This window comes from Erithacus rubecula, assembly GCF_903797595.1.
Source record: "Erithacus rubecula genome assembly, chromosome: 16".
NCBI lineage: Eukaryota > Metazoa > Chordata > Aves > Passeriformes > Muscicapidae > Erithacus > Erithacus rubecula.
The window spans coordinates 11,153,340-11,175,849 of NC_136668.1; the positions used below are offsets into that span (position 1 = coordinate 11,153,340).

Here is a 22,510-nt window from a genome sequence, read left to right on the forward strand (position 1 = left end):
ATTCCATGAGCTCAGAGAGAAAAAAAAGACAGTCAAATAACCTATAGGATTCTGATTCATTTATTGAATACATGACAGGTAAGACAGACAGTGTAAAATCACATGTATTATTTGTACTTTAAAAAAATTACAATAAATTACTGAATAATTAGTAAAAGCAGTTTTACTAATGGCTGCTCTCCAGTGATACAGGACAGAGGAGGCAGAGAAATAAGAAGCATGTACCAGCTGTGAATACAGACCAAAAACGTCACGAGGATGAATTAACACTGAGTAGCACACCAAATAGTGTTAAATGGGAACATCCACATGTGTCCTTCCTACCTTTAGATGCCAAGTGCCAGCCAAAAGCTGGATCAAACCTTGCCTTCAGTGCAGGGTCTGCTCTGGCTGAGCAGCAGCATCTCTTGCCCTGCCCCTGCAAGGCCACTGCCTCCCTGCTGAGATGAGTTAATCTGTAGTAACAGCTTTACTTCTCCCTTGGAGAACACACCCTGCTACCAGAAGGGCAACTCATAGTTTCCTCTGGTTTTAATTGATTTAAAAGAGCATTCACTCAGCCTCCCATTTATTTTGTCTCTAACTGGAATGAGCTCTGGTACTGAGGTTTCCCATAAGGGGTTGATGGCAGAGCCACATTGCTCTGAATTCTTCCCCTTTGGGTACAAATGCCCTCGGATGTGCAGTAGTTTCTAAGAGCACGTCCATTGCTAAACTCTCAAGAAAGGACACTGAGCAACAGTGGGTGGCACAGTGCTCCTGCACAACTTCCTGCCCCAAGCATTTGTGAGGGCTGACTGATCAAAGTATTCTTAGGGATCCTCCTAAAAACTGAACCCATCACTTGCTAGGATAAATAGGGAATCAGTACTAAATAGTGTACTGAGAGGGAAAGTCCAGCAAACCAGCGTGCCATTGCCCTGGAATGCTGAAGCTGATTCACTGACTTCTATTTTAGGAAGTTACTCCCTCATTATAACCACCATGGGCCTACTGATTGACTCAGTATCACTTCTGCACTGAAGTCAAGGAGCTTGTGGCTTCCCAGACAAACTAAAACCAATGGCTTTCAAAGAAACAGAAAAGCAAATGCTAGAAAATCAGGTCTGCCTGAAAATTCCTGAATTCTGAAGGAGAAAGTAAGTGATTGTACACTATGAAAATGACAAATCACATGTGAAAGAAACCTTCAGGTCTGAGCAATGTCTCTGTTTAGATCTTAGGGGGCTGGGAGCAGTGGGGCACATTTGCTTCATAGCTGCTGAGTCACAGAACAGCTTACAAGAACGTACAAGATTATTTATAGGTCAGAGTCCTACAGCACTTGACTACACTGCATTAGCTCTCAGACTGGCAGCCAGAGGTGAGCATGGTTTCAAGCCAGGCTGCATCTGCTGTGCAAGTTACCCAGGAACCTACAGCAAACAAGGGCAGGCAAGGAGCAGTTACTGTTTGAAATAAAACTTCATTGAAATAAAAGATAGTAAAAGGCAGACATGCATAATTTATGGTGGTAATTCTATATGTCAGGGGCTATTAGGTTCTAATGGCTCTCAAGAATGTAAATCTAATTCTCTCAGCCAGAGTAGCCAAAGAAACACCTACACAAACAGTCACTGTCAGGAGCCCCTTATCAATTGGATTCTATTGTAATTGTGTAGTTACTGGTCTCTGAATAAACAAAAAAAACCAAAACCCCAAACAGAAAATACCAAACCATCCTGCCATCTGCCACACTATCTTCCTGTTTCATCTCCCAAAGACAACTCCTGCTTTCTTGAGTTCACCCTGACACAGAGGAAAGTTCATAGTCACTGGACGAACTGAACTGCCTCTCTACCTTCTTCTGATCCTTTATCTTTTGGAGAATGTTGACTTTTTTCTCAAAGTAGTTTACAAGGGCTGTTTCTGTCAGCATGGAGGCCAAGATCTGCTCGAAGGAGATGGACCAGTCAGTGTCAATGGTGCTGCCATACCTGGCAGCTGCACTGCTGCCCTCACAGCCCACCAGCACCGTGTCGTCCGCGATGTCTTCGCACTGCAGGGAGCCCGTGCTGACCATGGAGTAGGAAGACATGGACATATCATCTTTGGTTTCATCATCTGATAGCAGCTGTAAAGGAGAGCTTTGTCCTTCCCCTGACCCATCTCCTAGAGTTTGGTTTTCCTGCTGTGTTTTTTCAGGCTGAGCATCAATGCTGGCTTTGTCCTCATGGTCAGCTTGGGGTCGCTGCTCCACTGCTGAATTCTGACTCTGTTCAGATGTTGGTGACTCCCCTTCACTCACAGGATCTTGGCTATTGTTTGCTTTGCAGTCCTCAGACTTCCTTGTGGGCCTGTTGGAGAATTTTTTTCCAACTTCCCCAATTCGCAGCAGCAGACTGGCCACAGTGGCGATGGCATGGTACAGCTCCTGCTCCACGGGGTCCTCACTGAACATGTTGTAAAGGGTCTTGCACAACTCTATGAACTGTTCCTTTAAAAGACAAAGACCAAATAATCATGTATCAGGCTGAAAAAAGTTGTCAGTGGCAGATGAAGCAACAGGCACTATCTCAAATGACTCATTGCTTATTTGCCTCTCCACCAAGTGGGCAACTTACTGCACTGATTCAGAACAGTCTGACACAGACAAACTTCCCCCTCTCTGTTGTGGCTAAATTGAGACACAGCTGGCAATTTAACAGTGGTGGTTTTCTGCTGACAGATGGAACAGAGTAGTCACATTCATTAATGCTAAGAATACCTGAAGTTTTATTTCTATTCTGCTACTCTTCTGGGTCAGCTTCTTCTAAGCATTTCTAAGCTGGTTTAAGTAGTACCCATCAAGGAAGTTAGCAACAGAAAAGATCACACCAGTCATCTGACTCTCTCTTTTGTAACCACATTCTTCACTCTCCACCAAGCAGCTGTAACTCCAAGCAATGTAAAACCAAAAAAGCTGAACAAGTTTCTGTGGCTGATGACATATCTGAAACATCCTGTTCTGGAGGGAAAACAAAGTGCAGTTCTTATAAGAAAAATTGGTCTGTGAGGCAGAGTGAATCCATTACATTTGACTGGATCATACAAAGCAATTTGTCCATACAAAGCAGTTTGTCCATATGCACTGCAGAATTCAACAGAAATGTGTAGAATTAGAGGTTCTAAAGCTCACCAGACCAGAACAGCAGGGAAAGCTATGGGCAAGGACTGAACAAACTGGCACAATGGCTGCACGTACTGCAGAATTCCACTAACCTGTCAATGATCCAACTGGAAACCTTCATACTGCTTTCTTACCTGGCTCATTTTGGGGAGATCTTTAATGGTTTCTTTCTTGTTCTCTTTTTCCTTGGCCCACATTCTTAGGTAGTATCTGTAGTCCTGTGGACTTGTACCTTTCTCCTCTGCAAGGCAAGAACAAGCCACTGGTCAGGTGGTTTATGGCTTCTGACTTAAAAAGTGAATGCTGAACTAACAAAAATCAGGCTTGAAGAAGGTATTATTGACAGCCCAGGAAAGAATCTACCAGGAAGTCTGCATTGTTTTCTGCTGCCTTATCTGATGCAGCTCAGTAGAGCAAAAAATTTAACAGTGCTGCATCAGCTTGACTTATCACAGAAGAACTCTGTGAGTTGACAACTCACCAAACATGATTTACAGATGCTGTGATCTTGGTATGTAAAAGAATTGGAGCAGTAAGGCATAAGGGATGCTTATTTCCCAGCTCACCTCCTGCTTTACCTCTGTCCACAAGGAACATTTTGCAAGGTCTCCTTGATCAGCATGAGACAATGAACAGGTCATAATATGAGAGAGACGAGATTAGAATGTGGTCTAATGATGATGAAATTACCTTTGTCTGGACCATTCTCATTTCTCCTTCCTTTATCTTCTTGGGTTTCTAAAGAATGATGGAATTATAAAATAATTAATAGCTGATTTTCCGTAATGCGACACACAAAGAACTTAGGACAACTCAATATAAAAATTTGAATTTTGCAAGAGTAAATTTAATAGGAGTTAGATCTCACACTCCCATATTGTGGTTAGAGGAGTGAACAGAACAGGATGGAAGCATGAAGCTGATGGAATGAGCTGGATAAAGAGCATCACTCAAAAAGTAGGTTGAAGAGCTGAGGTAGAGGGCAGAGGTCTTAAAAGAAACTGTGAAAACATAGATATGAAAGACAGAAAAGCAGTGTGATGGCTTAAAGACAAGGATGTTCAACCATCCAAAGCAAGATAATGAATGGAAAAAACCCAAACCACTACTGAGCACATATGTGACTAACACCTACTCCTCATTATTCCCTGCCTGAACTGACATTTCAGGAGCAATTTGCAGTCTAACTTCATGAACTTTACTTCTGGTTCCCTACATTGTCACTAGAGCAAATAGGAAGTCTTGGTTCAAGTCAGACTGTTAAAACAGCCACCTAGCATTGAACTGCACAATTACCTCTTGTAGTTACTCAGATTTTTTTTGGGAATCATTGTATTTTGGTAAATGGTTAGCATGACTGACGTATTCTGACCTCCTATCTGACAATCCCAAATATATTTTAAGAAATGCAGTAAACTAGTCTACCAACAGTTCAATTCACGGGCATGCATCCTAATTCCTTTAAACTGGAAGACTTTGGAGTAGACATCATCTAACCAGACCAGCAAGCCTAGCACCCCCACTCTGTTCAGAGCGTTTTTTTGACCACCAGTTTTCTAGGATGAGATGAATTCCAGTAAAAGAAGCCAGACAAAACCTATTTTGACCAAGGCTGAATCTCAATAGGCAAAATATACTGAAAGATATTTAATTACTTATAGCATTTTATTAATAGTGAGAGTGTGATGAGCAAGGAGCAGCAGCAAAAATTTCAGAGTATTTACATCAGCTCATTGAGCTGGCAGGTGGTATCAGCACCACAGAGCCATGCACAATGCATGCACATAATCCATGGACTGACCTTGAGACTCACAGTGCAGGCAGATATCCAGCTCTGAGACAAAAGGAGATACTTGAGCAGCAGAAAAAAGGGTTGAGGGGACAATATCCCAGATAAAACAGAAGAAAAGGTCAGACGTAGACAGACATAGAGAAGGAAACAAAAACAAGAAGAGAGACAATGAGACTTGCATGAAAAACCTAAATCATGGTGGGAGATGGGCTGGTGAAAGCACACAGCTCCTCCTTAGCAGTCTGTGCCCATGCTTCAGAGCATGCTGCATCCTGCATGGAATGGGCACTGAGGAGTTTTAGCTTCAAACTTCTTCCCCATCATGCAACAAAGACAGTCAACTCAAACATGCTGGCAATCCTAACACTGCCAGCTGGAGACCATGCCTTACACAAAATCACTGTTCAGAGCACATGGATCTATGCTGTAACTCCTGCCTAACTGAGAGGTAAAGGCAGTAGTGTTGCATTACCTTCTGTTGTCACATCCTCTGTGAAATAACTTGTGGCCTCCAAAGCAGACTCTGTCTCCTCTGGATTCAGAGCTGTATTCACAGAGAAGCAAATGTTAAAATCTCTAATTGAACAGCAGTATGACCCACTTCATTAGCAAAACTCCTGAGGCACCCCATGTCAATTAATGCCAGAGCAGCCCGTGCTCAATAGCAGCAGTGCACAGAAGCAGTCACTCACCAGGAGGCAGGTGCAGTTTGTAGAGCACTTTGAGTTTTTCAGTGAGGTCACCATGGTACATCCCACCTGGAAAGAAAAAAAAAAAAGGTTAAGAAAAAAAGCACTTTAATGATAAGAAATCACCCTCTGCTCACAGAATGAATTCCCATACAATGACTGCTCAAAGTCCTGTGTAGAATCAATAATGAAATCCACACCAAACAGGCCTATTTTGTCCAACTTGAGGCTTCCTGCCACCCTCCACCCAATGACAGCGAACACACCATTATCTGCTTTTAGCTCTCTTCCTGGAAAAGGATACATTTTTTGCAGCATTCCATTTTCTCCAAAACCACCACTTACTCATTCCTGTCACGAACTCCTTGAAGTTGATGAGAGAATCCCTGTTCTCGTCCAGGAGGCGGAAGAGGCGCGCAGCCAGCACAGGGGTGTGAGCCCCACAGGCCCAGGGGGTGAGGCTGATGAAGAGCTCTGTGAACTGCTCCATGTCTATGCGGTACTGCTCCAGGTACGGCAGGCTCTGGTCCCGCCGGGCAGCGGCCGCACGGTTGTTCCCCCAGTAACAGCTCATCAGGTACTTGGCCTTGGCAGGGAAAGGATTAACAGGGCAGATTATGCTGCTGCACAGGAGTGGAGACTGTCACAGCTCAACAACAGCATTGAGGAAGCAAAGGAGAGACATTTCAGGAAACGCATTATCTGCCTTGTGATTCCTCGTGTTACTTCACTACAAAATAATATGAAACGGGAACATGCAGGTTTTAGAACTAAGTCTCTCTGAGTCTACAACAGAGCACAACCAACTTTGGTAAATGCAGTTGGGTAATACCATTCTTATAAAAATATACATGCTGACAAATAGAGGCAAAGCCCTTAAGTAATCTTGTTATTATTACAGATCAGGTCAATGGGAAACTTGAGAATAAAAAGAGGTACAGTCAATCCTATCTCTCCATTCTCAGGGCTACGTTACATTCTCTTCCATTGACTCTACAGTTTCTTTCTGAGTATCATTCAAATACTGTGAATGCGGTTTGGCCACCTTTGGGAGAAAAAAATGAGAAATAATTAATCAGATAGTAACAGGGCCAGTCCTATTGGCACCATATGTGACAGAATGCCACATCAATTTCTGATAGGCCACATTGAGAATTAAAGCAAAGTCATTGCTTCCCTTTCAACTTACTTTGTTATTTGTACTGTGTGTGACAACATTTCTTCCTCACTCCCAAGGAAGGCTTCTTACCTTGAACACTACATATAGCTCTTCTAGTTCTTCCATAGAAAAACCAATGTCACCAGACACAGCTCGGACCTGCAGTTACAGATAATACAGAGTGAACAATTTATTTCAAAAAATCAAATACAGCTCACTGAAAAATCTGTGTAACACAGGACAGAAGAAAATAAGTACAAGGAGATATCACACAGAATGGGAAGAAAAACATCACTATTTTAATACCCCTGGAAATCAATCAGGAAGGCAGTTTGCAGTCAAGCAGAAACTGCTGACATTTTCAGTAGTTTACTGTGCTTATTTCCTGTTTGTGCAGACCTGGCTGAGCAGATTGTGTCACCCTCCCTCTTGTTTTTATCTTCAGACATTTGATTTGGACGCATAAAAGAACAACAGTGAATTAAACACCGTGATGAGATTCTCCACCTAGGACATGGGAGATAATGGCAATAAATATGGACACTCCCCTTTGACCATGAACCCTTCAGTAGAATTCCCTAATGCTCTCTCTAAAATAATTATCTTCTAGCCAGCTTTTCTCAAAGATTCCAGGCAAGCAGTTAAACAGCAGCACTAGGCATGGGAGGATATGCCAAAGCCTACAGGTGCTTTTTATCCCCCTCCATGCCAAACATCTCATTCAATCATTCTCTCAGTCAGTTAAAACTTGGTCTCCTATAGCACAAAGTTTCTCAATGCTCACAGCAAAACACCTCACATAAAAGTGTCATTTGGTAGCTCATTCAATCTGGGAGTCACATACCACACTCTTCTTGGCTGTATCCTCCAGAGACTGGATCACTTTCAACCTTTGCTTGAAACGCATTTGTTCAATGTCATCTGCCTTCAGATTGCCAAATTTCTACAAGAAAGGAAGCAGATCAGGTCAACATCATCTCCTGAAGAGATAACATCCCATCTTTAATTACACATTCTTTAACAAGTATTCTATCCCCTCAGAGATGACCTAAACCCACTAGAAGCCTTTTACCAGCAGCAAGATGAGAAAAAACTTGAGCTCTATTCCCTATTCACTCCTGTCCTGCAAGAGAAGTAATTCAGAGTTCATGAGAAATCCAACATCGGAGATCTCTATAGAAAAGCTAAAAAAAAGATCTGCCAGGACTGACAGAAATATAAGTCCTGTACTGTGGCAGAGATAAGAGAACAGACAAGTTGTCATTCATTCCAGCACTGCCATTTTTTCCTCTAGGACCCCCATGAGATTCAGCCAGAAACACCACAGTCAAGAAGCTTTTCTATGGACTAGGTCAGACAAGTAATATGAATTCAGTGACACTCTTTTATAAAAAGAAACCAAGAACAGAGATGCAAGATTTGAAGAAGCAAACAGAACACCCAGGAAAATGATAGCTGCCTGATTGTAAACAGCCAGGAGGGGATGGAGAGAAAAAATGAGATAAGGAGGGAAATGATCCCACCTGCAAAATGATCAGATTTTGGCTGCATGAAGTATAAAATGTTAGCAGGAGGGAAGAAATCTCTTGGGCAAAACCTAAGGCAGAACTTTACCTCATATGAGGTTTTGATGAGTTCAAAGATGTCAATTTCAAGTGGGGGGTCATCTCCACTGGTCAACAGTGCGTGCAAGTGCGGAATAGGAGGAGAGACACTCTGTCTGTTAACTACATTGTCCAGATATCTGTGGACAGAGAGAAAAGATGCAAGATTCCAGGATTAGTGTCCAGAAAAAGAAATAGTATCCTATATGCATTACTGCCAACCTCTTTGCATCACTAATTTAAACATGAAAGAGAATTAAATTATCCCCATAATCTGCAATGCTACCCTCAATGTACCTGGAGTAAAGCTAACTTTCACCCTGTTTTGGGGGTATTTGTTCTTTCAGAAGTAAGCTTCTAGTCATATGCTGAAGATCTTGCAGCACATAGAAGAAATTCCCATTTCAAACAAGAAAATCTTGCATTTACTAGACTTGGGAGCTATCTGCTTGATAATGTTTTAAGTTTCTAGAAGGTGACTCCTCCCAGAATCTATTCTAAATAGTAAAGCAGAATTAATATGCAAACTTCAAATAAACAACCTTTAAGATTCAAACTCAAACTGAGATGCAGGAATTTATTATCCTACAAAACAGCTCTAGAAGTATGTGATTCCCCCATAACTGAGCCAACAATTAATTTCAGCTGTTGCAGAAAGCAATAGCAAACCTCTCTGGAGCACAAGTTTCATCCTAGAGTGTTATTTGTGACTTGTTACTAAGTAGAAAGAGATGATGATTAAAAGGCCACTGTTACTATTCTGTTATAAATAAGAACAGTGAATGGTACCTGCCCAAAATAGTCATGGCTTCACCTTCATCACAGCACTGTAGCAACTTCTCCATGTTGGCATCAAGTATGGCCAATGACACCTGCAGGATAAACTTGATTCCCTCATAGAAGAAACAGTCGACAATGACCACGGCACTCTCAAAGGGCATCACACTCAGGAAGAGGGTGAGAAACCAGGAAAGGGATATGGTGGAGATCACCCCCAGGTCCTGCATCTTTTCTGACAGCTGTGGAAGATACTCTCGTGTAAGTTCTTCAAAGATGCCTTGGTCCACTAATGCACCTAAAATAGACAAACAAACAATGGTAGAACTCAAAATGGTGGTCTCATGTACCAAGCTAAGCAATTATTAAACAAAACAGTATGAGTTCACTACATTTCATATAAGCCTCTGAACATTGTAACTAAAACTAAGACATTAATTTTCCCCCTGTTTTCAGTAAAACCAATGAGACTATTACTACATTGCAGAGCATGCAGACACAACATCTCAACACAGAACCTTCCCTGAGAGCCTGTTCCACAGATTTAACATGTCCTGACGGGGAAAACTAAAACTCAGTAATGTTCTTCTAGATATTCCTTCTTACTGCTAATGATCCCTCCTGATACCAATTTTTGGTGACTTCATCTTCCTTGTTACTACAGGGTAGAACTACCACCTTGGAGGCCTGCAGTTTCTCTTCCTACATCTCCATCACACCCTTGCCACTTAAAAAGCAACAGAGTTGCACTTCATTATCTTACAGCCCATCACATTTAATTAAATCTGAACAACAAAATGCTCCTGGGAGATGCTGGTGCAGCTGCAAATCCACACCACAGCAGGAATCTGACAAGGACTCACCCACTACTCTTGTGTTGTAGTAATCTGGCAACATCCGCTCGCACAAAGCCACCAGGAGCCAGAAAGCCTCTTCCTCATTGCAGTACAGCAGCAGCACCGAGGTGACAATGTTCATGGCCTAGCAGCCAGCACAGCAAATACACAGGTACAGGGAAAAACATGAAGGTCCTCATGAAAGCTCTGCTATTACAGACTAGCTAAACTTTCAAAGCATGAATACAGCAAACTAAGAGCCACATCTATTTCCAGCTTCTACTGGAAGAGAAGCTTCCAGTATCTCTGATATCTGGTATCTCAGTGAATAGATGACCTTAAGCCTATTTCTTTTCCTGTTTCAGTTCCTCAGTTCATGAGACAGCAATTAATTTGATGATCTTTAGTCATACACTTTGAGTAAACAATGTGAACAAGAGTAATTTTCAAAGTCTTCATAAAAATCTTTGTAAGAATTTGGCCATAAAAGAACGAGATAATGAGAACCTGTAACAACCCAGCAATACAAAAAATGAACCTGAATTTCCACCAAGTTGTTTCACAAACCAGCAAATGGCTTCATTTTCAATAGACTGTCCACGTGCAACATCATTTACTTGACTTAATTGCTCCTTTTAATGAAACCAGAAGATGGTTTTGCTGAACTATGGAAAGCTCTGGCAGGCACACTACTGAAGACTCTGACATTACACCTAACAGAACCATGAAAAGTCTATTTAAATACTGTGTTCAAAGGATATTTAAGAGATGATGCAGCACAATTTCTTTCCAACTTTCTCACCATGACATAGACACCATGAAGGAAAAGCTTGAAACAGAACAAAAAACTGCAGAAGAAATCCAAGTCAATTATGGTCACTGTGTAAGACTAATATGTCTAAGACTTCTTTCCTACCTGACAGTACCCAATTGTTGGATTTCTGAATGCATAAGCAGTTAAGACTCTCCGGAGGGCAGCAATTCCCAGTTCATTTTGGAAGGCAGGATGTTCTGGCATAGAGCGGTGCAGATCTCTCTCAATTTCCTCTGTAGCAAGATTGTACCTTCCCATTGACTTTTCCACAAGATCTGCGTAGTAACCAGGATGAGTCACCATCTCATTCCAAGCCCCTGAAATGACAAACATTGCTTTGTCTCTGGTGCTTTGAAACACAGATTTTATTCCCAGTTTTAGTGATGAGGGAGGCCAGAAGCACTGCATGAACTCATGAACTACAAATAGATGTGAAAATATAGCAACGAACTCATTCTTAAATCATTTAGAGTTTAGGTCCCAACTGTGACAGAAGAGGTCAAACAGCTAGTAGGATAATAAAGAAAGGCACTGCAAAGAATCATTCAGATGGAATTAACTTGTCATTAATTTCTTTTGAAATGAGCTATCTTTTCCTTTGATATGTGCAGAAAGCTTACTCCTTCTGTCAAAATACACAGCACAACATCCTACCTGAGAAAAGAAGCCACAGCTCTCCACGGAGGTTCTCTGGGATTCCTTTCTGTACCAGCTCCCTCGTCTTGGCAGTGCGGTACATACACATCCCTCGCCCATATTCAAAGAAATGAATGTTCCAAGATTCCTCCTTCATCTTCTCCTTTGCCTTCATAGGAACAAATATGGCTATTTTAGGAGATTATTGCATTTTTATATTTGTAGGACGGGTGACTTCTGGGTATACTCAGGCCTGTGTTTCACAGGAAAAATACATTGTGACATTTAAAACCTGTCTTCTTTATGCTGAAGAAAAGAGTGTATACACTAATCTACCCTGTTCTGAATCAGTTATGCCTTGCTTAAAGTCAAGTCCTTACAACCTGCAATTCTCCACATAAGGACAAGATCATTACACTTTACCAATCTCCACATAAATGCAAGCAGAACTATGGATCACAATGATTAACCTGCAAGCAGAGATACAAGTTTCCTGTTTTCTTGCTCTGAAGAAAAGTTTTTCTTCACAGCCATGAATTCACATCCCAGAACACTGGTAACACTAATTTCTCAGCCTCTGGTCAAGTATCTCAGGTATGTCAGTACAAGCAGTGTAAGCTGACAGTCAAGTTACTTTTATGCAGCACTATCACTGTGACACACATTGCAGTGATACTGAGCAGGGATAAAATGCATTTCCCTTCTAGAGCAGGCCAGAAAACCAGCAACCTACTGCAAACTATTTAATTGTTTTACATAAAAATATTAATTACCCCTTTGGGTCCAGAGAGCTCCTCAGAATTCCTCCTGAAGAGTTTGAGCAGTCCCTGTGAGGCTGTTGGCACTTGCCCAGCACAGAAGCCGACGGGTCGATGGCTCAGAGCAGATGTGGGGCTGACAGCCAGGGGGCTGCTGGAAGGCAGCTCTGGAACTTCCTGGACAAAAGAGCAGAAAATGTCAGAGCTCACACTCCCTCCTCTGCTCATGGCCTAACCAGCAGTGGTTGGTGACAAGAACTGCAAACACACTGTAAGGCACACTGCTCTGAAAAGTTGATAAAGTTTCTCCCAGCTATTTCTTTACCTCGCTGCTGGGATCAGCCACATTCCACTTCCACTCCCTGTCGATGCCACAGGGTTTCTTGGATGGTGTTCTCTGCAGGAAGTCAGAGATCCTCTGTACCAAGAAATCCCTGTCTTTCAGATTGGCGAAGAAGAAGGTCATTTTACTTTTAGTGCTGATGGACAGAGGGCTGGGCAAGACACTGGAACTATCTGCTTTCTCAACTATTGTCACCTAGAAGACAAAGACAAGGGCCATTTGGATCTGGCATTTTTTCTATTATCCATAAAGCACAGCACAAAAGACAGGACACAAAAGAGAACAGAGGCCTGTAGTCTTAATATACAGCTAAGAAATCCCCACCTCCCTGAGAGGAATGATGAGATGACAGGCTTCCTCTGCTCTGCTGGCAAAACAGATGTAATTGTTGGAAACAAACATCTGGCCAGGAATATGCATCTTGTTGAATGGTGTCCACAAGGTACAGTCTGTATGTCCATCCAGGCACTCATCCTTGGGCAGCCGGAAAGTGGCACGGTAGCACTCATTTTTGGCTCGAGCATCCAGGTCTCTGGGGAAGAGCAGAGGGTAATATCCTGAAGCTTTCTTACTCACTTGAAAAACCCACTCAAACACTGTCAAATGTTCATTCCAATCACAACCTTCAGACTGTGCTGTGTATTCTTAGTATTCCTTTCCCTAACTGATGCCACCCCTCCTCTGACTCCTCTTTCAGCCTTCAGACATGTCTCCCTGACAAGGTATGTCCTGCAATACAAGATAAAATATGCGAGTGCATCTGCAAAACTGAAATGTTACATCAGATCCTGAAACTGCAGAGAACAGACCCTGGTGGGAGGATTTATTACAATAAAAATCTGTTTCTTTTTGTAAATCTTTAACTTCAGACAAAGGGGTTGGTGTAATTTTCTTCCTTCACTCTTTTTTTACATAGGAATTTCAGCAGTTTCTAGCTGAAAATTCCTTCTGACAGTACCTAGCCATGCATGAGAAAGACACGAGGCTGTGTGTGAACTCTGCTCCAATTTGGGATGGGGAAAAGAGAGAACAAGCAGAAGGCTAATGACTGAAATAAGTGATGCAGCCCCTAGAGTAAGAAAACCCCAGTAGCACCTGAGGCTGCTACTATTATTACAAAAGAACGCAGATTTATTTTCACAATCCCCTATTACCTATCCTCTTTTCTCACTGCTGGGAACATAATACCTTTTTAATGCAGAGATGTTCTTAAGAGGCTTCCTGGGCTTTGGGAGAGACTTGTCCTGCAGGAAGGTCTCATTATCCAGAAGCTGCCGCATCGCAATGTTGGCCAACTGCTCCATCAGCTTGAACGTCTCATTGATGTTGAGAAACATGGAAAAATAGAGTTCACTGTCCCTTGTACTTACTTTAATGCACTCAGGGAACAGCAGTGTAGCATTTTTTTCTAGCTGGGTTACATCCACCCACTGGATCACCAGTGTAACTGAGAAAAAGAATTTAAAAAACACCATTATTGCAATTGAGGTGAAACAACCAAACAGAAATGAAAGTCAAGCAACCTGCAAGCTTGCAGTGGAGCAGCATTTTACCCCCCTCTTACACACGGACAGTTCTTTTCTTCACACTTTTACTGAGTTCTCCAAAAATACATGGAAATAACCTTTGGGATTAACTAGACTAGAAATAATGCAGTTCCAAAAGGACTATCTTGAATCCAATAAATGCTTTCAACTACAATTACTCAAGTTTTCATTCTTTCTTTCCAGCAAATTAGCTTTGGACTCAGGAGTTTGAGCTTTGTAATACTGGGTCCTGGCAAGTGTTCTGGATAAAACTCACCAAGGTAAAAACACTGCTTGGTTCTCTAACCCAGTCTAACTTGTAAAAAGTAATCCAATTTGAGCAAAACAGATGTACAACTTGAGAAATGTTTTAAAAAATTACTCAGGCATTCAGTCTAAACATCACTGAAGTGCCTATGAGAGCAAGAACTGATTTACATGGTGAGCCAGACAGAGCTCTAGGATTCCTAAAAGGAACCTGTCAGCTTAAAAATGAGTTCACACAAAAGATGAATTTCATCGAAAAGACCATGGCAAATGACAGAAACATGACTTGTAGGCTCATAACTCACCCTCTTTGCCCAGCAGGAAGGAGTAGAAACAGAGGTGGTTGACAGTGAGGTACAGCCAGCCCTGCCTGGGGACACGTCCCTTCCAGTAGCTGCAGGAATAGTAATTGACCAACTTCTCCACCTCGGGCATCCCAAACTGCTTCCGCATCTTCAGTTCAGCCTCTTTGAATTTACCTGGATCCTCTTCACTCTGGGGCTGCTCATTCTTGTTCTCCTCAGCAATAATGCCCTGAAAGGACATGGGAGGAGAGAGGAGAAACAGCAGTGAAGGTGCCTGCTGACAGAAATAATGCACAAAGCACAGGGTCACAGCAGAAATCCAGAAGGCATGAAGGAACAGGACACAGCACTTATCCTATCATGACAGAAACAGCAAAGATGTGCAGAAAGTGCAGTCAGATACAATGGGAGTCTGTTCCACTCCTGAACACATGCCACAAGCACTCATGTTTAATGTTTGACTGAGTTCCTCATGGCTGGCCTGGGAACACTTGGAACACCCTGCAGGAGAACTGAAGTCTCTTTTCACCTGCACACATGCTTCTTCAACTGCAAGAAGATCATCTGACAGCATGGGCAGAACTCTGCAGTCTGTCAGATCTTGACTGGCCAGAAGGAAAAACAAATGACCACAATCTCTCTCATCCACAGACACATGTGGAAAATAAAGACTGACACGAGAGATGAAAAAAATGCAACTTCCTGCAGTTCAATAAAGAATTGCACTTGTAAGTTTCTGCTCTGGAGGATTTGTGGGCTGGCAATCTGAAGTGAGTTAACTGCCAAACCAGCAGGCACCTGACTCCAAAGTCAGTGCAAGTTGAGGTACAGTTCTTTTACAACCCAGGTGCCTTTCAGACCACTGGCAGGGCAAGCACATTGCTTGCAGACTAGAACTCTCTCTCCTCCATTTGTTGCTAGATGAACCCTTGTTAAACCAATCAAAGGTGTAATTGCCAACAATTTTAAAGAGGTATTATATTTAGATTGGTAGGAACATCCTAAGCAGGCTGTTCCTTGAGATCTACTGCTCTTAACCCTTCCTCTTCAAATACATTTGTTCAGTATTTGCTCAGTATTTGACCTGATGTTGACAATGCTGTGTGCACTCCATGACACTTTCATACCTATGTATGACTGAAAAGGATAAAAACTTCTTACAACCATCTGCCCATCCCTTCTCAGAATCTGCAAGTCCTTCAGGGAAACATGTCACTTACATGTATCTTGCCCTTGACAAAGGTGGTGATATCTTCCTCATTGTCAAAGATGGACAGAGTCTGCAGTAAGTTATTCTCCAGCCATTCCCAATGCTTTGTGATCTCTTTACGAGATGATCCTAATTGAAGGGGAGAAAGATGATGCCAAGAGCAAAGAAAAACAAAAAATTAGAACAAGGTCTTTTTTCCTCCAAATTCACAGCAGGAAACTAATAATTACAGAACAGTGACTAGGACAAATCACACACATCATTAGTATTGTGTACAATGTGTACATGACAATGTATTTTATGTACACCAACATTATGTTTCTAATAAATGTCTCCATTGTCACCAAGGATACTCAGCACCTGACCAACAGATCATCCTGTTTGCCAATGCACACCAAACACAGCCAGACAAAAAGCATTCCTATGTTCCTGTCAAGAAGCACTCTTTTAATTACTGGCATTCTAGAACAAAAAGAATGAACTACCAGAAGAACCTTAAAACTGGAAAAACTTTCAGAACAACAGGAATTTTTTAATACCTACAAAGAGATTCCATTTCCCAGGGGTAATGGTCAGCAGGAAGTATACAAATCAAAAAGCAATCAAAATATTTATGTCAAAGAGTTCTCTGCTTTCTTAGATAAAAATTTCTTAGCAAATTTTCACTTCAACAGTTGTCTTTAACCATACAGTCTACAACAGTTCAAAACCAATTTAAAGAATTTTTCTTTAAAAAGTTATCTTAAATTCCATTATTTCAAATACTTTTCTTCCTCTCTGTTGATAGCTATCACTATATTGTAGGCAGAAAAAAAAGCAGAAGAAATTTAAAAATATCAGTTTTTTTAACAAGATAAAAATCATTGTTAAATACAGATGAAAATAAATCTTTTAAAAGGCAAATCAAAGACATTTTCAAGTTTCTCTTTGCCATATTCCAGTAAATTTACCTTCTAATTTCATAGTTATGCAGTTGGATATCTAAAAATGCTAACAGCATGCCTGCCACCACTCAGCTTTTCTTTGAGTACATTTTACCACTCCGTGTAGTTAATGATGGAAAGAAGAAAAACCAATGACACAAACAGTTCTCTGGGAGGCAGCTTCAGCCACAAAATCCTCTTCACATATTTGCAGTTGGACACCAAACCGTAAAAACCCAATGCCAGCTAATCTGAGACTAAACCTAGAAGCAAATGAGATGTTCTGCCTGAAAGGACTGCAGGGAGATGAATTTGGATTTGTGTGTGTGGCCCAATGTGCAAGAAAACAAAAGTTAGTTCTATTGCTCTTGTGTATAAATTCACTTGACATCTACTGCAGCATCTGGCAGTATTTCTAAAGCATAAATGATTGTGAGTAATACAAAATGCTTTATTTTAAGGGCACAGAATTATCAATTTATAGGATGCTTCGACTGAGAAAAAAACCACAGGTTCAGCAACAACAGCAGTGGAATAAAGTCTGTGTCCTGTTTTGTTTTATGAGCTGCATCTCTTACCAAGTGACAGCAGACAAATTGCTAAAATAAGCCTGACCTCACTAACAGACATCTTTGTAAGAACATGAGAATGACATACATGAAGGAGTAAAAGTTTGTGATTCCTACAAGGATGGTTATAAGAACAAAGTGCTGAAGAGCTGAAGCTGCATGTGTGACCAGATTGCTGCCAATTAGTATTTACACAGAATGACTACTAATTAAATATTCCCAATTCCAATTACAAAGCAGTATGCATTCTATAACTTTAAAGGAATGCCAGTAGTCTTACTTTGATAGCAGAATGAGACCCAGATATGAAAAAAAACAAAAACAAAAACCAACTTTGGATGAAGACAACATCCAGTACAATACTTTTTTTTTTACTCCAGTACAAAAATTTATCAAACTCCATTTGGATGTTACTGAACCCATCTCACTTCTACGTGCTGTATGGCTTAAAAGTAACTGAGATAGAGAGGGTATCAACTAAAACACTCCTGAAATTGAACAAAAATAACTTTTTGAGTGTGAAGATACCATAAATTACAGATCTGCACTAAATATTCTCCTTTTTTCTATGCAGTTCCTGACCTGCCATTTTGTCTTCTCTTTCTTAATTCTCTGCCTCCACCCTCCTTAAAGGGGAACCTGAGTTTCTGTGAAACATAGCAACATCTAAACCTCTCCTCTGCAGAATTTAAATAGCTCTGCAAGGGAGAATATTGTGTTGGTTGCCTGGGGAGAAGGTGGGAAGAGGAAAAACAAGACATCAGCCTTTGTGGGCCTAGCAAATGATTCCTTTATGATCAGATTTTATGTCTCCACTACAAAGTGAGAAGTGAAGGTTCTTATTATAAACAAAGTTTGTCTAACAAATATGTCTGGAGATATTTCCTCTTTAGCAAGCATTAGGACTTAAAGCTTTAATCAAAGTTCACCAACAGGCATCAGACAGTTGCATAATATATTCTAAAACAGTAGTTACATTTCTCAAGTAAAAGAGGCCAATGATCCTTGATGTTAAAAAAATACTATTCTAGTCCTTTTCACAGATCTATATACACATTATTCCAGGCCAGAAATAATAGAAAAATCATAAACTGGACCAAGAGGTTCCCCAAAGTACCTCTAGTACCTTAAACAATGTTACACATTCTGTTCTTGTGCCATGCTCCTGGTGAGCAGCAGCACAACACTCATCATCCCACCAAAACAAGCATGTGTTATTCTCTGCACAATCTCACTACAACCTTGCAAATAAAAGGTATATCTTGGAAAAAAAAAAATCCTAACATCTGCAGAAACAGAAGCTTTTGCAGAGCTTCAAGTTCCTCAGTTACAGTTTAAACAACACTGAGTTTTGTCACTTCTGGAATCTTCCACTGCAATATTGGAAGCTCTTGGAAGTGTCCTGAGCAGTCACAGGATACTCTTATGTGGGATGATCAGTCATCTGAACCAAAAAGACAAGAGAATAAATCAAATGCAGTCCCCAGCAAGAGTCACATACCACAGGCCACTGCCCAGTACACTTGAGAGTCCTGAGTCTGGTGCAGAATCCGGTATGGGGCAACTCTGGCACTGGAATCCAAAACCACGTCCAGTGTTCCCACAAGGAGACCTAGGAGGCAGAGAGACAGAAATTACAGCACTGTCATACCAAAACAAAGAACTGGGTTGAGCAAAAACACAGGATGATCACTGCAGAAAATGCTGATGTTCACATGAATAGTTGTGATGGAAGAGCTGCAGCGCTTGGCTGAGAAAATGGAAATACACATCCAGCCACTGGAGGTAAATTACCTAAAAAACCAACTGCAGCCTGTCCCACTGGTAATGGACAAAGTTTAGATGGCAGCTAAATGCCTACTAAGCCTCATTACAGCCCTCCATCTTCATAGAAGAGTTCTCTGATGAAAGTGAAATGTGTTTTCCTCTGTGGAGTTTCTGCTTCTAACAGTGATTTTTAAGCCTATCAAGCTAAAAGAGTTTTCAACACTGTATTTTTCAGAATCACCAATGCCAAAAGTAGATAACTTGTGCAAATGCAATCAAGTAGATCTAGAAAAACTGGTGCTCACAGGTATCAAGGATGTTTCCAGAAGGTACTTTGATTAAAAATGTCAGCAACTCAAAATTTGGCAATACAGAAATCAAACTATTTTATATGATGTTAAAAAAGAAAGGAGACACTTCCAAATATTGATGGACCAGACTTTGTAAAGCAAGTCAATTTACTTCAATGAAATCTTTATTTCAATCAAAACAGATATCTAAGAAGATTATTTGCTTTGTTATTCTAGACAATACATTATGAGCATCTTTAATGCAAATTAACTTTGCAACACACTCATGATTAAAAGTTCTCTAGTCTTAGACCTTGGAGAGGGAGCATGGTTACTCCTCGGGCTCTGACTTTGTGGGGGGTACAGTTCAATTCCCAGCTCTCATGGTTTGGCTAAGCCCATGCAAACTGTACTGATTCATATCTCATTCCTCATCAGGAAACATGCCACTTCCTCTCCCTTATCTCTCTCGGCAGTTTATGTAGCAATTAACAAATTAAGAATATACCACTGACAGTCCTTGCAGTGAAACATCACCCACAGCAAGCCCATGTGACAAACCTAAACCAAACACGTATGTAACCAGCACAGCAGGACCTGTTTGGGCTCTGGGTTTCTTGTGTAATTTTAGGCAGGATATGGATGAAAAGTTAATTTTGAATCCTTCCTATGACAATACTGAAGGTGTCAAATATTGACACACAGACTGGTAATGAGATGTTTAATAAGCTGAGCCTGACAGCAACTCAAACACCTTTCCAGCCCAGCTGAGCATCCCACTCTGACTGAGATGTCACTGTGCAGCTGCACAGCTCCTTAAGGACATGTGGCTTTTAACCTGCAGGAGCTCTGAACAAGACTCTCACTGAGCCACACTTGTTCAAAAAGTAAACAAAGCTCAAAGCTTCAAACCATCGGGAAAACATCGGTTCAAATGTTCCCAGAATAGCACCAGCCGTCATTTCTTTCCAGAAAAAAACGGAAAATCGTAGAATTCAAGTACAGGCCTATATGCCAAACTGCACAAGTTATGTGACATCAAACACAGCAGGTCAAAATAATTTTGAACACTGTGAAAAGATGAAATATGCTAATGATGTTTATCAGCTGCATTATTTCTGTAATCAGTTTGTCTAAAAGGGTTAATACAGAGTCGCTACGTGTAATTGACAAAAGTGAAATTCACATTTTTATAACTCACGTAATTGAAAGCATCCTGCAGATGAATAGGGTTTTTAAAAGCGAGGGGATTGTTGCTGTGCTTTGGTGACAGGCATGTTATTTTCGCAGTTTATGTCACAAACACGGCTGCCCCCCGCCCACAGGGGTGTTTTCCACTGGGCTGCACGCACACAGCTTCACCCCTGGCCCATGTACAGCACAACTTCATACTGCTACCAATTATAAACCACTTATTGTCCTCCTCCACACCTGAAAAAACCGCACACACGTACAACATGCAAACAAAACACCTTAATAATTCAAAGCAACGCCAGCAGGGCTGAGAACCCATTTTTGATGAGAGAAGAAGACGGACCCAGGAGCCGGTGAGTGCTGTGTCCTCCCGGCAGAGCTCCCGGGCCTGACCGCTGCCAGCCGCGCTGGGGCGGACACGGGCGCGGGCCCCGGCGGACACCGAGGGGCTCCGGGCTCTCACACCGCGGAACGCGCCTCTCCCCGCGCCCGGCCCGGCCACCCCCGCCCCGCGCTCACGGACCCCGCGGCCCCTCACCCGTGAGGCCGCCCCCTTTGCCGTGTCCCCGCCGGCGCTGGAGCAGGAAGAAGGGGTTGGCGCGCTCGGTGACCCACAGCGCGCCGGCCAGCAGCACCTCCTCGGGGCCCAGCCACATCGCGGCGGGGCTGCGGAGCGGAGCGGAACGGCCCGCGGGGCTGGGCCGGCCCGGCCGGGGCGGGAGCGGCGCGGGCGGAGCGGAACGGAGCGGCCGGGCCGGGTCACGGGGCCCGCGCCGCGCCCGCCGCCACCGCGCCCTCTGGCGGCCCGGTGCCGCACTGCCTGCGCAGCGCCGGGGCCGCGGGTTCGAGCCCCGTGTCCGCCGGTGCCGCTCGCTGCGCTGTCCGCGGTGGGCAGTCGGGGGTCACCGCCGCGCTCTGAAAAGCTCCTCTGCCTCCCGGAGACACGCTGCGGCATTGAAAAGACCTGAATTGAACGGCCTGAAATTGTGTCGGGAAGGATAGGGGGTTTGGGTTGGATATTAGAAAAATATCCCCCCCAGAGGGTGGTTGGAACAGCAGTGACATGTCCAGCACTCCTATCCAGGCTGGAGATACTTCCATCTCCCCTCTGGAAAGATGGGAATTTTCCCTTTTTGGTGCGAAGAACATGCCCTTCCAGCATGTCAGCCTCGAGGGCTCAGGGCGGGGGTCCGGGCATCCCCCTCCTGGCAGCCGCTTCACTTTGGTCCTCGCCTTGCAGCTCTGGAGCCCACTCAAAGCTTGTGACCCAGCCCAAGGACGGTCTTTGCAGCACACAGGACAGCAGGAGATGCAGTTCCCTCTCATCCCTTGGCTGCAGAGCAGCTTCCCAATAATTCAGTGAACCGCTATTGTTGTTTAACCATTACAGAGCCTCCAGGCAAACTCTGCAAGTGTTACAACAGCAAACACTGACATCTGCCATCTCTGTGCTTATTGCCCAGCTCCCGGGAAGGTGGGAATGCCATGGCTTTTTTAGGCCATAAATCCTTTAAACCTGGATGATCTATCTCCTTTGTTAGTGCAGTGCCCTAATCCCAGCTGGAGCCTTTGTACACTACCGTAATATAAATCTTTATTAGCTGTCTCAGCCTGCAGGGCTGTGCTTTCATCTCCATGGCATGGCTGTTTTTGGGGAGCAGCAGGGGGGTTTCTAAAGGCTGGGTGTCCTGTGGGAAGGGTTTGAGCACTGGGAGAAGGTGCTGAAGGACCCTTCCCTGTTTAACTATTGCTGTTCTTTCTCACTCTGTGCCATCTTTAAGGTGGTAAAAGCTGTGAGAAGGTGGACTAGTGTCTCCAGCATATTCATAAGCCACTTTGAACCATGTGGCCCTTAATGGCCTGGGATTTCTAGGCACTAGTACAGCAAAATTAAAAAAAAACC

At 42.7% G+C, this 22,510-nt stretch overlaps 1 protein-coding gene across 3 annotated transcripts; it reads right to left on the reverse strand.

The window, feature by feature from the left end:
- Positions 1-44: 44 nt before the first annotated feature.
- On the reverse strand, positions 45-21,379 carry TBC1D9B (TBC1 domain family member 9B). Of its 3 annotated transcripts, none has more exons than XM_079319694.1 (22): positions 21,146-21,379; positions 18,858-18,968; positions 15,875-15,993; positions 14,655-14,883; positions 13,745-14,003; positions 12,881-13,088; positions 12,539-12,751; positions 12,229-12,390; positions 11,474-11,624; positions 10,922-11,136; positions 10,033-10,150; positions 9,182-9,467; positions 8,403-8,532; positions 7,633-7,731; positions 6,879-6,947; positions 5,975-6,215; positions 5,633-5,698; positions 5,413-5,484; positions 4,950-4,982; positions 3,839-3,886; positions 3,283-3,389; positions 45-2,476 (listed from the first exon to the last, which is right to left on the reverse strand). In XM_079319694.1, the coding sequence occupies exons 1-22, from the start codon at positions 21,261-21,263 to the stop codon at positions 1,784-1,786; spliced, it is 3,747 nt and encodes a 1,248-aa protein (XP_079175820.1). In that variant the 5' UTR covers positions 21,264-21,379; the 3' UTR covers positions 45-1,783. The 3 variants fall into 3 exon arrangements, with proteins under 3 accessions (XP_079175820.1, XP_079175819.1, XP_079175821.1); XM_079319693.1 differs by having other exon boundaries at positions 4,950-5,000; XM_079319695.1 differs by lacking the exon at positions 4,950-4,982.
- Between the last annotated feature and the right edge of the window lie 1,131 nt (positions 21,380-22,510).